Raw genomic sequence first — 16,666 nt, forward strand, 5'->3', positions numbered from 1 at the left:
TAAAAATTATCTATCTCAAGTTGAGTCTCTAGCTCACAGGGCCAAGTTACAAGTCAGATATGTGGAGAGGCGAGTCTGGTCACAGTAAGATGCAATAACACCTCCATGGTAAAGAATGTGTGGCCAATCCTCCACCAGTAAAGTTGCATCTTTAAGAGTATGTAAAGATATTATTAAATCCAGTCAGATACAAACCGCCTTTGAATGTAAAATGTGGTTTGATTTAAAACATAAATCCATTATTCTGAATTTGAATATGTTGTGTCTACTTACATCTGGTATTAACATCAGGCTTTACACATGTTTGACTGTTATCTCCTGTCATGGGACTATTAAGAAACCTTTTATTTCACAATCAATACATCTTATGTGAACATTTTAAATTCAAAACAGGAAAGGAAAAAATGAGTTGCTCAAGTTTATTAGAAAGTTTTGTTCATTTTTATTTCCCCTCTGCTCAGATGAAACACAAATGGAACATAAGTAGAAAACAGCTCCAAAAATTACATTCAATCTCTAGCTACAATCGTGTATTTTCGAGGCTTTGTACCCAGAAGTGCACTTAATTTGAACTTTTTTGTATTGATTTTTTTGTACCTAAGTACTGGTTGATTGTCTTTTAGCACAGGCACTCAAAGCTCTTGGTTGTGATTGCTTAAAGTGAAGAAATTGCACAGTTAATAGGTGAATCTTAAACATATTTTCACTATACTCATAAAGGTTTATTGCAAAATTTGTCCACAATATCTATACATTTCATAATTATGAAACTGCATTGACGTAACAATCATGGGAAATTCAAAAAAACATTTAAAAACTTCATTTGTAAAACATACTACATAGCACCAGTTGTTTAACCTTACATGCAGCAAAAAGTGTTGGTGTCTTTCTCTTCTTGTTGTGTACAAACTTCAAGGATTTGGGGGTAAAGTTTGTTTTGAGTGGAAGAATCCAGTGCAGCCACCTATGGTTTGATGTTGGTATTGCATCTCTACAGTTATGGGCAGTCCAGATGGTCGCCTAGGTAACAGGTGTGTCCATGTTGATGTCTCTTATGTTCTTACAGACGTCATGGCTCCCTGGTGGATGGGGACTGTGGACACAAAAACAGAGCAATGTATTAGACATTTCAGATTCCAATAAAATTAAAGGTACAGTATGTAGCCTGTACTCTGACAGTTTTAAATATGTCACAATCACAACTGAACCTGGGTTGCCAGTGGCTTCACCTGCAGATAGAGAGCGCACACAAATTTTTCTCTGATAGGCCATGCCTCATTTGAAAGTTCAGAACCTCCAGAATGCACTTACTGAGCTGCAGAGGTCATACTAGCACTCAGTGATGATTGGCTGTGGTTTCAGTCATCACGATTCAGATTAGACAGAGGAATTTTAGGTTTAAGACAGCTGCATTTCAGCATTGAAACTGACAACTAAAATGAGAGTCTCATGTGAGGTTCAATCTGCTTTCTGGTTTATCGTCTTAAGAACTAGAACTCCAAATTGTAACATAAGCAACTTGGCCATATCATGTCCATTGTTTTTTGTAATTAAGAATAAATGAGCATTTCAACTGTTATTAGTAAATCAATATTTGATGTGAACATCTGAACAAACTTAAGGTTCGTTTCACACGACATTTTGTAATATCTTTAACAGTTCAAGGTGTCGAGAGTGATAAACTTGAGTATTGAGTAAGAGTTAGTTCATCCAGTTTCTACGTGTTTTACAAAATACAAAATTCCCAGTGCTTTTTGTGCTTATCAAGCCTGATTATTGTGATGGAGAGGGCAAAATATACAGAAATTAACGGTTTCATGTAAATCTACAGGAAACGTGTGTAATGCAGAGCAGCTGTGTACGACATGGCTGAGCTCATAGGAAAGGAACATTCCAATGACCCAAAGCCACAGTCACATGTAAAGTAACATGGCTTCAGGGAACAAGAACAGTGTTAGAACATTTGGGAACTTATATAGAAACTAATGGACAATACAAAAAGGATCAAAGGTAATCAACATCACATATTTCTCATACAATACCCATGTTTCTACACAATTTTATGCCTGATGCCCTTCCAACTTCAACCCAATCTTGCTTTTATCAGATGTGGGATTGGTAATTACACATCTAACTTGCACAAGAGCTACCATTATTATTTATTTAGCTTCATTTAGCTTCATTTAAAGAAGAAGAGCTTACAGGCACAGCACATCTACGACTGAAATTTAAAGACAACCTCTGGAACACTCTACATTTAGATATATTTTATGCTAGGGTGACCAAACATCCGTTTTTCCCCGGACCTGTCCATTTTACGTGTCCTGTCCTGGGTCTGGGTTTTTTTGTTAAGTGATGGAAATGTCCTGGTTTTCATTTCCTTTCATTGGTGCCATTAAACTGACTGGCTCTCGTAGCTCTCTGTGCACTCAGAAGGAGCGAGCAGACACAAACAGTCGGTCAGTCTGCAACATGCCGAAGAGCAAATGTGCATTTAACAATGACTTGTACAAGAAAATCTCCATTTTCCATCCCAGTTGGGACAAGTGGGAGGCCATGTGCAAGGTGAGTGTAGCTCAATGTCGAGGCCCCACCCCTGTAAGGTGTCCGGGTTTTCACAAACAGAAATATGGTCACCCTATTTTATGTCATTTTGTGTAATATTACAGGCAAAGCAAGAACAACTCCATGGAAACAAATAGAACAAATGGCATACCAACGTACACACCAAGTTTTGAGATCATGTCTGTGAAGAGGTAAGCCCGCTCACATCATAAGTATGTATTTTTAAATGAAATGGATGTTTTTGTTTTAATATATTTTTGTCGAACTCTTGTATGGTTGAGAGCTTCAGTATTGATACTTTGCAGTGACATTATGCTGGGGAGCTTCTATATGTATATATAAAAGAAAAAAAAAGACTGACTGTAATGTTATTTGAGAGGGACTTGTTTAACAACACAAATCATCTCACTGATTGTAGTTTCAGCTAAGTCAGTTCTTTATAGTCAGATTGCGTTAAATCAAAGCTCAGATTAAACTCTAACTTAAGTAATAGAGCTTCAGACAGAGCACAGCCTCTGGTTAGCATCACATCCTCAGGAAATGATGATTAAGTCAACTGCAAAGTATTAAAAGTCCAGTCTGAAGGCAACACTTTTGTTTTATATGCAAAGATCTCAGGGCTGAATTAATTTTACCTGTCAACACTAAGGCTACGTTCAGACTGCAGCCTGAAGTAACCCATATCCGATTTTTGTGACCTGTATCTGATCTTTTAATGACAGTCTGAACGATGCAGATCAGATTTTTTCAAATGCGACCCAGGCCACTTGGATATGTGGTCCTAAAACCGATACATATCCGATCTTTTGACATGCAACGTCAGTCTGAACGGCCAAAGCGCATCCATCCGACCTACACGTCAGGCTCAGAGTCTCGTCAATGGAGGGAAAGCGAGGTCAGTGAGTTAACTAATATTTGGGGGAATCACTGTATTCAGGCCAAATTGGAGGAGTCTTATCAGAACCGGGCGGTTTTTGAAATGATTGCTAAAGAAATGGCTGAGCAATAGGTCCTGGCTCCAATGTCAACAAAAAATTAAGAGCCTGCGAGCCAAGTACAAGAAGGCTAAAGTCTCAAACAAACAAAGCGACCATGGGCTATCCTGCGTGTGACATCGCTGTGTCATCCAGTGTGCATGCGGGACACTTTGGGGCATTTAAAGTTCACACTGGAGATCACATACAAGTCGCATTTAATTGGAAATGTGAACCACGCAAAAAAAAGCCTCCTAAATAGTGCATTGTATTCATGTTAAATGCGGGAATTACCTGGTCTGCCGCATGTTTTGACACACTGCTCGTAGGTCTCAAAGCGGTTCTGGTTTCCTCCGCAGCCTCCGTACCAGAAGCGCGTACAGCTCCTACTGCTGCTGTCGTAGTGCCACTTCAGGACAAACTTCGCACACGTCCCCTCCTCTTTGGGCTGCTGGCAGATGTTCACCGGGGCACGGGCCTCTGCTGCGAAGAGAGGGACAGGGAGAAATGTTAAAGTGAATGGATGAATGTTTGAGAAGGATGGAGAGGGAGAAGGGGTGACAGGTAGGGAGAGCATCTAGGAAGAAAGGGAGAAATGTAAGCCAAATGTATGAATCTAGACAGGAAGAGAGAATGTAAGATGAATGACAGAGAGAAGACAGAGGGGGAGAAAAAGAAGGAGGGGGAGAGAGAGTGAAAGAGGGAGAGAGAGACGAGGGAGAAACAGAGAGAGGAAGAAAGAGGGAGGGACCTAGAGCGTCTAGGAAGAAAGTGACAGGGAGAACTGTGATGCAAGCCAAATGAGAGGGGGGCTAAGGGCAAATGAGGTAAATGCTGTGACATTTGAGCTAATACTAATAATACTTAGAGCGATCAAAATAAGTCCTGTTTTAAATTACATCAGCTTTCACATCGTCCTGTTTAAAGGAGCCATTTTGAGGACCAGTCAACACTGATGTAAGCTATATAACATTTTGTTTTGAAATACTAATGGTCAGGGGTGTAGTGGGGTGTTACATAGGGGTACATTGTCCACCCACTTCTCCCGATGTAAGATAGAAAAAAATAACAAATATAAAAATCCTACAACTTAAATGTAAAACCGGAGCTACTGGCAATGGTGAAAACAAACTGCATAGGCTCATGATATCTGCACTACTGTCCTATAGTGACCTGAGACATGAGGGACAGGACTAAACCAGGTCTAAACCAGGTCTAAACCAGGACTGAGTGTTGGGACAGTCCCAAAGGTGCACTCACGTAGACAGCCGTTGCCTGATCGCACTTTGAGAACAACCTGCTCGAGGTTCTCTCTCTCACTCTCAGGTCCAAGATTAGTTGTGGTTTAGCCCTGGTTTAGATCTGGTTTGGTCCTGGTTTAGTCCTGGTTCAGTCCTGGTTTAGTCCTGGTTTAGTCCTGGTTCAGTTCTGGTTTAGTCCTGGTTTAGTCCTGGTTTAGTCCTGGTTCAGTCCTGGTTCAGTTCTGGTTTAGTCGTGGTTTAGTCTTGGTTTAGTCTTGGTTCAATCCTGGTTTAGTCTTGGTTTAGTCCTGGTTCAGTTTAGTCCTGGTTTAGTCCTGGTTCAGTTCTGGTTCAGTTCTGGTTTAGTCCTGGTTCAGTTCTGGTTTAGTTCTGGTTTAGTCTTGGTTTAGTCCTGGTTCAGTTTAGTCTTGGTTTAGTCCTGGTTCAGTTCTGGTTTAGTTCTGGTTTAATCTTCGTTCAGTTCTGGTTTAGTCCTGGTTTAGTCCTGTTTTAGTTCTGGTTCAGTCCCGGTTCATGTGTTGTAGTCTATGATTTATGTTTTTTAGATGATTATGAACGGCTTTAATGTTAATAACATGATTCCGCATCATTTTGAGTAAAAAACCATCAAATATTACTGATTTTTACTGACCTGGCGCCTTTATGTATGTACTGAAAGTGACGTTTGTGTGCGTCTACTCAGCTGTTTTGATACTCCTGCTTCTACAAATACTCTAACTACCAAAGAAACAAAGAAATTCAAAAGCTTGAGTAATGTTCACTGCACAGCGTTAAATTCTTTTTTTGTTTTTAAACAGAACATACATTGTTAAGATTACGGAAAAGATTTTAAGACTCGTGACGTTAAAGGTTACATTTCCTGGAAAAACAGTAATTTTCTCTACATTTGAATATATAGTTTGTGAATGCATCAAATTAGAGGGAGAAGAAAAGCCTCAAACATGGAATTTGTGAGTGCACCGAGCGAGGCTTAGTCACTGTGTCTGTGAATCACACTAGTACAAAGCACACTTTAGCTGAGCTGGATCAAGGTAATAATGGGTGGTCCTAGAAATACATGTCAGAAAATCAGAAATGAAAACAAAAAAAAGAAAAAAGGAAATGTATATAGAGTATTGTGATGGTTTTCAAACTATTGTACCAACACAGTATGGACGAGTGAATATTTATAGCAAGGATACTGAGAGGTGGTCCTAAAAATATAAAATATAAATATCATAACAACTGATTAAAGGCCAAAAATAAGGTTTGTTATTGTGTTTTACCAAAAGGAAGAAAAAAAAACAAAAATCTAAGTAATGTAGAGAATTGTAATGGTTTTCAAACTGTTAACTGCCTGATACTTAAAGGAGCACTATGTAGCTTTTTTGGTGGAGGGGTTTCCATGGAGATTTTTTTTTGTCTTAAATGTTGAATGATGTTAAGCTTCTCTATGTTCATGAAGAGAAGTTTCAGGTCAGAACTGTGGAAACGCGAGCCCACTCACAGTAAAAATCCATGTGAGCAACACTTTGTAATTGAAATAATGCGAGAAAGACACATTTAATGATCTACTGTGGAACATTCCAAGCAAGGCAATAACATCTCCATGGAAACAAGACAGTTTTTCCAGTTTCCATGATTTAGTTTATCTAGTTTAGGTTAGTCTTCTACCTAAGGCTGTGCAGTTAATCGAATTTTGACTGAGATTTTGATTCTGTGTGTCAAACAATCTCCAAAATCATATAATTGAGTTGAAATGATTTAGGGTGCACTCACATTAGGACTTTTAATGATTATTATTTTTTTTATTTTTTTTAGTGACCACAATTCAGTCTTTGTTTAGACTCATTGTAGTCTTGGTTTAGATCTATTTTAGTCCTGGTTTGACCCTACTTTAGTCCTGGTTTAGATCTAATTTCACCTTTACTTTTACAGGCATGGTTTTAACTTCATTTGAAAATTGAACTTTTAGGGCCTTTCCATCATTTTCCATTTGGTTAAAAAAGGATTACATGGCACTGCAAAGAGTAATATTTTCCTTCTGCAAACACTGAAAACCAGAGGCATGTAAAATGTTTAATATCAGAAAATACACGCTCTTCAGCTGAAAGAAAATAATTATGGAAGATAAACATATTACTAATCACTGACTTCTGGGCCAGTCTGGCTCGTATTATTAAAAAAAAAAAAGAAAAAAAAAAAAGGTGCAGTTATTTATTTATAATTATAAGATAGACCACATCTGGCTTGATTTAAGTCTACTGTTTAACTGTGTGTAAGTGCTGCCAATGCTTTCCACTACTGACAGACCTCTGATGTATTAAACTTTAACTTTGTGTGAGAACCACTGCCAAGAAACAATGAACTCGTGAACAAGGCCTTCCATTCATTTTCCTGTAGGCTTTAGCTTGGCTTCTGTGTCAAAGCTCCTAACGTCTCATTTTCCACTGTTTCCCTGCTATTTTTTTCAATTATCTGAATTTCTGTGGCCGTGTGGGTTTGTGATAGAAACAAAGAGCTTTTTGTCTTCAAATTTGGGAGGAAACAGGTTTTATGTAATGGGAAAATAATGCGAAACGTTGATTAACTAACTGGTGTCCAGATATTGGTTAAAAACTGTCAGGGCAGTTATCACAATATGGAGCTCAATACCTCTCAGATTTCTTAGGCAAGTTTCCCATAAAAAGTTAAATTTTGAGGGTTTTAACGATTTGAAAGTTCCTTGAGGCTAATCAGCTAAGTGAGAAACAAATGAGTATATGAGTATAAGAATTTATTTATCATAATATTAGGTTTCCTGGACTAAAATAATTGTGTAATGGACATTTGGTTAGCCTCTACCCTCCATTTAACCTCTCTTTTTGAAATGGGGAAAATGAACCCAAGCTGACTTCAAAGTGCAGCACTGTTGAGCTCCATTGTCTTGAGACAGTTTAGCTCACAAATACGCCTATTATTGTGCGGCTAGTTCAAAAGCTTTTTTATTTTATAGGGCCAATATTTGTAATTATTGTCTATTGTTTGTTCATATGGTTGTACACTGTGTAACTTTTCTGGTCAAGGGGAAAGACGTTATTGCCCTTCTGCCTACGGGATTTGACAAAAGCTTAATATACCAGCGGCGCATTACATATGTCGCAATCAAATAGCAGCGATTGGTTAAATTTTAAAAAAGTATCCGTCTACAATCGAGTGAACTAATTCTATTGCTGTGAGGTCAGATGGTTTCTACGAAGTGAAATCAGCGGATGAATCAGACCAGGAGGGTTCATCACCAGCTTTTCTCTGTGGACATGTCATTGCTTTTTGTTGTTGTTTCACAGTATAGCATTAAACCTTTCTATCATCATGGAGACCAAAGCAGACCAAGTTACAGGTCAGATCTGTGGAGAGTTGACCCCATTCACAGACATAACGCCTGTTTTTGTAGGTATTTTTGAGTTGTAAAACCATCTGTAATTGAATAACTGTATGGTAGAGCTGTTTAATGTCATATTGTGGAACATTACAGGCAGAGCAATGACATCTCCATAGAAACAAGCAGGTGATGGACCCCCAGTCAAAAAGTTGCATAGTGCAGCTTTAATGTCTCATGGTGCACTTAAACTTTGAACTTTTTGCAAATTTTTCCAATGTGTTTTTCAGTGGAATAAAACGGGGGGAAAAAACATTCTTATTTTGTCTATTTTTTGTTTAGTTACACAGAGGATCTTTAATAAACAATAAAATACCAAAAAATATTTTTTTTTTGTCTGTAGCAAATAATTATATAACAGTTAACATCATTTTGACAGCCTCTGGTTCATTCGTTGCTCATGCTTTGCTCTAGGCCAATTTATGGTGGAAACTACAGAATGTGACTATTATATTTTGGCAGCACAGTGTCTGGAGATTACAAAACATTTAGCTTCTTCTGTAACGTAAACATAATGGAGTATTTAATGCACTGCACATGTGGTAATAAGAGGGCGCTGAGAGGAGAGAGACAATCAGTTTTCTTTGGCAGGTCCCAGAGCAGTAATATGTAAAACATGGATAGTGAGATGACTGATGAAAAAGCATGGAGCTTGGCCTGTTAAACACTTTCATATTACAGTCTGATTTTTATTGCAGCAAAACACCAAATACATTCTTACAAAACAACTTTTACAGTTTCTGAATCTAATCCTTCTGTCTTTTTATTGGAATTGCCCAAATGCGTAGCCAATTTCATCACTGCTACATGGAAAATGCTACTAATTTATTCATTTATTTTGCATGTTCAGGTAACAGTTAATGTAGCAATTCAGTTCATTAAGGGTGTACTGCACAGACCCTCTGCCATAAAAGTTACATAAAGTATTTTTTGGACTAAGTCACACTTTTTTCATGGTTTGGGTGGTCCTGCGACTTATACTCCGGTGCGACTTATATATTACATTTTTCAGACTGACAGCCGTGAGAGGGTGCTCTAGTCTCATGTAATACTATTACTCCTGTACCACTGTCACTTCAGACTCTGCGGCACATGCCTCCTGTAGAACTAGCCGCTGTCTCGCTGCAAATTGTGAAATATGCAGCTGAAAATGGTAATCGAGCAGCAGAAAGAAAGTTTGGAGTGAGCGAGAAACTTGATTGACTGGCGGAAAGCGGGGATGGAGAACACAACTTCATGGCAACCAGGCGGGTGTGCCATGTAACTTTCCTGGAAGTCACTGGATGAATCGACAAAGCTTGAACTTCAATGACAATCGAAACCATCCTGTCGGGATTCAGAAAGGCCGGAATAATTCTAACTGGAACTGATGCTGAGTCTAACGACAGCTGCACAGAAGAGGAAGCGGCGCTCCGTTTACATCATGGATCTATGGTTTATCTCCAGAGGTCGCACCGAAATGACACCAAGGATGAAGAATTCAATGGATTTAGTGATTTGGAGTGAGATTGTGAGTTTGGTAAACTTATGTTATGTTATGTTGTTTATGCTATAATTATCTGAATACGTTAACATATTAATGCCTATTCAGCCTGCTGTTCTCTATTCTGCTGTTATTACTATAACTTGCCTTTCAAATGTCTGTTCCTGGTCTCTGATTTTATAAAATATATTTCCCCAAAAAGTGCGACTTATAGTCTGATGCGATTTATATATGTTTTTTCTTCTTCCTTGTGCATTTTTTGGCTGGTGCAACTTATTCTCCGGAGCTACTTATAGTCCGGAAAATACAGTACCTCTATGCTTTGACCTTTTTTTCTTGACATGTATCTCTTGTAAGAGTAATAACAGAATGAATGAATATTTCAGTGGTACTATACTACACAATACATACATTTTAATCAATAAAAAACTTTGCCCAACAATTCGCTCATTGCCACTGTCTGCAAGTAGATTCATCATTTAAATGCAGTTTACCTGGTGCTGGGAGGACCTCCTTTTGCTCCACCTGCTTCTCTTTTTTTACTTCTTTTTGAGGTTCTGGCTCAGGCTCTGCAGAAATAAAACAAAACAAATATTTCAATTTCAGCTCAAGTGGTTTCATTGTGTCCTTCTGCTTTATCTGCTTTGCACAAACACTTTAAAGCAGTGCTCTCTGCTTTAAATCCCCAGCTCACCTGCACAATGAAGCAACAGGCAACAAGCAAACTCCATCTCTATATCAGAAGTGGGTAGAGCAGCCAAAAACTGTGCTCAAATAAGAGTACCTTTACCTCAAAATAATATTACTCAGTTAGTAATACAAAGGGCAACACTTTATATTAACTAAATTAGCCTTAATAAAGAATAAACAAAAATTGGCATAATAATGTTCACATTGTTTATGAAGAATGATTCTGTCTTAGTAAATACTTAATTAAGAATTAAGTCTTTGTTCATGCTTTATTAAGGGTAATTATGGTGATGTTATTATAAAGTGTTGCCATACCGTGGTGCAAAGAATTATTCAAAAAGAGTCAAAAAGTATTTTACTAAGTAGTAGTTAAGTAAATTTAACTGGTTGGACAACCATTTCATAAAGCATAAAATCTGGTATTTTCAAAAGATAAACTAGAAAAATTAGAAAAAATGAAATAATATCTGAAACGCATAAGTTCAAATGAATATATTAATATATAATTAATAATGTCAACATAAAGCTTTTGTCACTTTTAAACTTCCTCACAGAGGGAATAAGAACCAAAACTCAAGTACTGTTACATTGTCAAATATCTCTGGATCAAAGTATTTAGGTCTAAAATTACTCTGAGAAGTAGATGTAGTCGACTAAATGTAACTACCCACCTCTGTTCACTTTTCACTAGTTTGCAGATTGCAGGTTCAAATCTGGGGTGTAAGCTTTAATGCGAAGACTTCAGGCACTTCCATTCCTGTATAATCTTGGCCTCACCTTTGACTCACCTGTGTTCATGCAGGTTCTCAAGCAGAGGGCCTCAGTCTCAAATCTGTTAGCATTGCCTCCGCACCCTCCGTACCAGAACTGTGTACAGATCCTGTTCTTATAGTCAAAGAACCACTTAGCCTGATAGTCTTTGCAGGAATCCCCCGGGTCATAGTCAAGAAAGCATGGATCGGCAAACGCATTCACAGCTGCAACATGCCAAAATAACAGCAGTGAAAGAGAGATAGCGGGAGAGAGGGGTCAAAGTTCAGAGGTTAAATGTTAAATACATTAAAGGTTATTATAGTGACAACATAGTGATCAATTAGTTTAGAGTGTTAAATGACTTTGGGTGTGGTTTGTTATTGAAAAAGTGGCATACAAAGGGGTAATGTCAATATACAATACAGATTAAAAAGAAGAAAAATACAAGATTAAATGTGTGGATCAATCTTAATACAAGCTTTGGGTGGGTATTAGATTATTAAATGTAGTATGAGGGTATTTGGTTAAGAAGTAAATGTATTCTAAAAAAGTACAGTTGAATTCAAACTAGAAGAAAGTGTGTTGAAATGTTAGTTAAACAGTGTAAAAGTTAAGGTCGACTTCAGTTAGTGAGTTGGAAATTATCCAACCTTACCCTGTTAGCACCCATGGGAGTACTGAGCTGGGAGATGATCCAACTGTGTGTATTTTTAGGTATTACCAACTCAAATACAGGCAACTTTAGGCACACTTAACTTGTCCTTGTAAAGACCTTTAAGTGTACCTCTGCATTTGACCCATACTTCAGGGAGAGCTCAGTAGAACAACCTGTCAGGAGCTGTGGGCAACCGCAGTACACAGCCTGGGGAGCCATCTCTGAATGTTAAAATAGGTTTGGTCAGGACTACCAGTCTGGAGGATTAGTGTGCTGAATGTTTAGTGAACAAAAATTCCCAAATGAAAGCTTCACCTGCTTCTCTTTTGCTGTGGTCCAGGTTAGTCCACCACATGCTTGTCAATGGATAGGTTATTGCTTTTTGTGGAACGCTCCAAAGTATGGTATTAAATGTCCTTGGAAACATGCAGGCAACCTCACAATGCTCAGTTACAGATGGCCTACTTATAGTAAGAACACAGGTTTTCATAGTAGCTCTTTAAGCAAGGAGAAACCCTGTAATGGAAAATGCTCCTTGGAACATTTCAGGTAAAACAATAACACATCCGTGGAGACAAACAAGTGGCGGACCCCCACTAGAAAAGTTACACAACGCATCTTTATGTAACTGAAAACAGTGTATGGCCAAATACAAAAAATAAAGCTGTCCTAAACTTGGATCTGAACGTTAGCAACCCCAGATTATCCCACCGATAACGTTTTGTGTGACCAAATCCTTCCCATAATTTTAACTTTTATTATGTGATTCAAATAACCCCCAAATGACCGTATTGTAGTAAACAACTGTCACAGAGTGTCTGGAAGAGCAGATGTCCTCATGCCTCAGTAATGCACGTCCCATTAGAGGCTTTAACAGCTGGAGAGGCTCACGCCAAAACTATGTTAAACTGAGACAGGCATATAGTGCTCACGTTAAGAGAACAACAAATGTTTACAATTACATGAAGAAATTCAAAGTTGGAATTATAATTTGAGTTTTTACTACAGATACTGATGAAACCATTTTATTTCTTAGTGTTGTAAAGAGTGCATTACCTGTTACTGGTTTCTCCAGAGGAGCTGTGGTTGTAGTTTCAGTGTTGGTGTTGAGGATGACTGGTTTAGGCGCTGCTGCTTCTGTAAAAAGCACACCACCGCGTTATGATCCTAGACTTTTTTCATTACATAAAAGCAAGCCTGTGTTTTATTTGTTTGTTTGTTTGTTGGGCTAATCACAAATGTCCCAAGAGTGTTTTTCTGCAGACCTCCATAGGCACAAATTTTATATAATGTTTTCTTTTGGTACTCCACCTTTTTATAGGCTACCAAAAGAAATATTTCTCTCTTTAAAACACATTAAAAGTGCACTTTGTTCCTAAAAACAAACATAATCTGTTAACCTTGGTTAGTGCTCAAGTAGTCCCTCTCAGCTATAGACCCTGCCAGTGTTTGTGAACTGGACGCTTTTCAGTGGGAGAGTTATCATTAGCCACCAAGCATATTAAACAATGAAAAAACAGGGCTGTTTTGACAACTGACATCCACTGGTCATAGCCTAGGTAGAAAACAATGACACTGATTTCATTTAATTGATAAAAAATAAAACAAAAAAAATGCGAGGTCACCTCTCCACAGAGCCGACCTATCCCTTAGCCTGGTGGTATCTCCTGCATGTTTCCATGAATATAGACGTTTAATGCTGTACATTTACTGGTAGTGATGCTTCCTTTGTGCATGGATAAGATGCTTCTGTCTGCTGCTGTTGCTACTTTGATCTACTAATACTATTACTACAATAAAACTAAACTTACTTGTGGTAATGACGTTTTTGCACATGGATGCTTCTGTCTGCTTTGTAATACCACCACTATTATACTACTACTAAAATAAATGTAAACTTACTGGTGGTGACAATTCCCTTGCGTGTGGATACGATGCTTCCATCGGCTGTCTGCGCCGTGACGACGACATGGTAGGACTGGGCGCTCTGCAGATTGTCCAAGGACAGTTCAGTACCAGACACATTTGTCTTCAGGACCAAGGCGTGATCGCTCAGTCGAGTCACCACCACCTCGAAGTAAACAAAGTGCTTGGGGTCTGAGCTGCTCCAGCGGAACTTCATACTGTTGGAGGTGATGTTAAAGACATGAAGCTCATCTGACTCTGCTGTGAAAAGACACACATGTAATTAGACAGTGTCATGTATCAAGGAATCATTTGAATATCTTAAAGAGAATTTTTGGGTGTCTTTATTTAGTATTCAGATTTTTTTCTCATAGTTGCATTTCAGCATAAAAAGCTGCAGAATTTTATTTATATGTTTTTATTGTTTAAAAATGATTGTGACTATCTGACCTGGAGCCTTAGTTATTAAATGTACATTTTTGTTTACATTTCATAAATTTTAATGTAGTCAAAGTAGCAAGCTTTCAGCATCAAAAAATGTAACAAAAAATGTGTGTACAATTATGGATCTAGAAAGTACTAACTACAAACATTGCGTAATGTTAACAGTAAACATAAAAGTCTAGTTATTAATTTTTGTTCTCTTATGTTTTCCCTTCACCAACCTTTGTGTGTTTTATGATGATGGACCTCCTGCTGCTTTTCATGGCGTTTCTCATGTTTCCTATAAAGACATAAAAAATATTATTAGGTATGAAATAGTATATATAGGCGACTATATGTGCAATAAACTAGTGTTAACACGTACCCGCGGTGTGATGTTATGAACGGGTTTTTGAATGGCTGATCGTTCTGGAACCACTTGCAGTGTTTGGAGACTTCAGGAGACATGTAGAAGGCATTTTCAACTGGAACAAGATCAGAGCATCAGTGTTATTATTATGTCATGCATCTGTTGGTAATAAAGTTATTATTGTATGGATCGCAAGCTCTTGGGGTCCCACTTTGGGTCTGGAGTTTCCAACTAATTTCTTAACTGTGTGATGGATGGCTCATATTGTACCCCCAAGAGAGACCTCATCATAACACTTAATGCAGAGGGGAAAAGTTCACTGATTCACTGATACATAGTGATTATTAGTTATTAATTAGATTATTAATAGATGCAGTTTGAAGTTGTGACTTTGATATATGGCCATATCTGTACTTAATTATGCACTGAGCTACCATAATGTTCCATATTAATATCAATACATTTCTGTTATCTTAACTTATATGAAAAAATACTAATCAAACCCTATACTGGCAAAAAAATACTAATTAATTTGTGAAATTTCATTGTTCCACTTTCTATAAACAAATTATGCATTGTGTACATAGTCTTCTAACATGGCCAACCCACACTTTAAGCTTATAAACTACCATCCCAGTAAGTTTACATGATATTTGAAATGCATGTAATTAGATAGGACTTTTGTTTATACCAGTGGTTCTCAAACATTTCACACCAATTACCACCTACAAAAATATTTGTGTTTCTGAGTACCACCAGATCGAATAGTCCCAGATCTAAAACAGCAACATATCATTTCTACAGTAGTTATAACAAAGACATTACCCACAAGACGACAAAGAAGTGGGTAAAATTGACTCTAACTTTAAATGACTGGCAGAAAATGCATAAGAAATGTAATGTACAGAGTTATTAAAAGCTGACTTACTGGTGACATATTTGGGCATGAGCTGTCCAAATGTCAGGATGTGCTTGTCGTAAAACTCTGATAGACTGTTTATCCTCTTAAAGAACACTTCTGATGGTTCAGACGCCATCCGGGACAAGACTCTGGCATCTCCGGCCCTTATTCCATCTCCGACTCCGAAAATCACCAGGAAATACCCTCTACACTTCACCTCTGTGGCAATTCTCACCAGCTGATCTTCGTTTTTATCCACGTTTCCGGTCACAAAAAGCATCAAAACTTTACGGTCCCGTGGAGATGGTGCTTTCTCAAAAATATCCTCTACTGCTGATTCTATGGCGGCTGCTAGTGCTCGACCTCCTTCTAACTGCGGTGTCTTTTCAGTCAAGAATTTAACCACGCTCTGTGATGACTGGTGCTCCGTCAAGCCGATATCGATGTGAATAGGCGACCCAGTGCGGTTTTGGAGGTACTTATATGGTGCTTGCTGGGCAACTGAGACTCGGGCTTGGTGGAGGGAGTTTATGGGGTCTGAGGAGATTTCTAGTTGCTCCACGATGTGTGCGATGTATCGTTTGATTTCGGTGAAAGTGTAAGGGAAAGTGGACTCGGAGCTGTCAATCACAAAACTCATGTCTATGTCTGCATCGGTAATGCCAGATCTCTTGTCACGGTTCAACTGAGGAGGGGAGTAGGTGCATATCCGGTCAGGAGCACAGGCATCTAAAGGAAGAAGAAAAACATTTGAATTTATTTTGATCGGAACCACTGAAGATTGTATACTGTTGTTGTGCCCTTGAGCAAGACAAGGTGATTGTAGGTGCAGCTTGGGAGGCAGTTTTTAGCAGCTGTGGCTAAAGAAACAGTTTACCACCATGGGGATTGAGTGAATAAATATTGTTATATATGACAAATGTTTGACGACCACTACAGTGTTTACTACTACTACTACTACTACTACTACTACTACTATTACTACTTCCGCAACTAGAATTCTTACTACAGCTGTTACTAGTGCAAGTATTACTGTTTTATGTTTATGTTTATATCTAGAAAATTGTTAAATATAGCATTACTACTACTACTACTACTACTACTACTACTACTACTACTACAACTACTACTACTAAACCTACTAGTACAACTCCTACCACTGTGACAACAACTTCTACTACTATTACTACTACTACTGCAACTAGAATTCTTACTACAACTATTACTACTGCAAGTACTACTGTTTATATCTAGAAAATGGTTAAATATAGCAGATGTATTACTACTA

At 38.1% G+C, this 16,666-nt stretch overlaps 1 protein-coding gene across 1 annotated transcript in view; it reads right to left on the reverse strand.

Annotated features, from left to right (window-relative positions):
* Nucleotides 1–405: 405 nt before the first annotated feature.
* The window catches only part of col6a3 (collagen, type VI, alpha 3), a 47,026-nt gene continuing 30,765 nt past the window's right edge, over nt 406–16,666 (reverse strand). Inside the window, 9 exon segments of the mRNA XM_055150312.1 lie at nt 406–1,093; nt 3,834–4,022; nt 10,176–10,250; nt 11,121–11,393; nt 12,836–12,916; nt 13,682–13,945; nt 14,350–14,408; nt 14,493–14,592; nt 15,406–16,107. Of these exon segments, the coding sequence (XP_055006287.1) occupies nt 1,053–1,093; nt 3,834–4,022; nt 10,176–10,250; nt 11,121–11,393; nt 12,836–12,916; nt 13,682–13,945; nt 14,350–14,408; nt 14,493–14,592; nt 15,406–16,107 (1,784 nt within the window). The 3' untranslated portion in view covers nt 406–1,052.

This window comes from Boleophthalmus pectinirostris, unplaced genomic scaffold (genome assembly GCF_026225935.1).
Source record: "Boleophthalmus pectinirostris isolate CB_2022bp ecotype Guang Dong unplaced genomic scaffold, ASM2622593v1 HiC_scaffold_1, whole genome shotgun sequence".
Taxonomy (NCBI): Eukaryota; Metazoa; Chordata; class Actinopteri; order Gobiiformes; family Gobiidae; genus Boleophthalmus; species Boleophthalmus pectinirostris.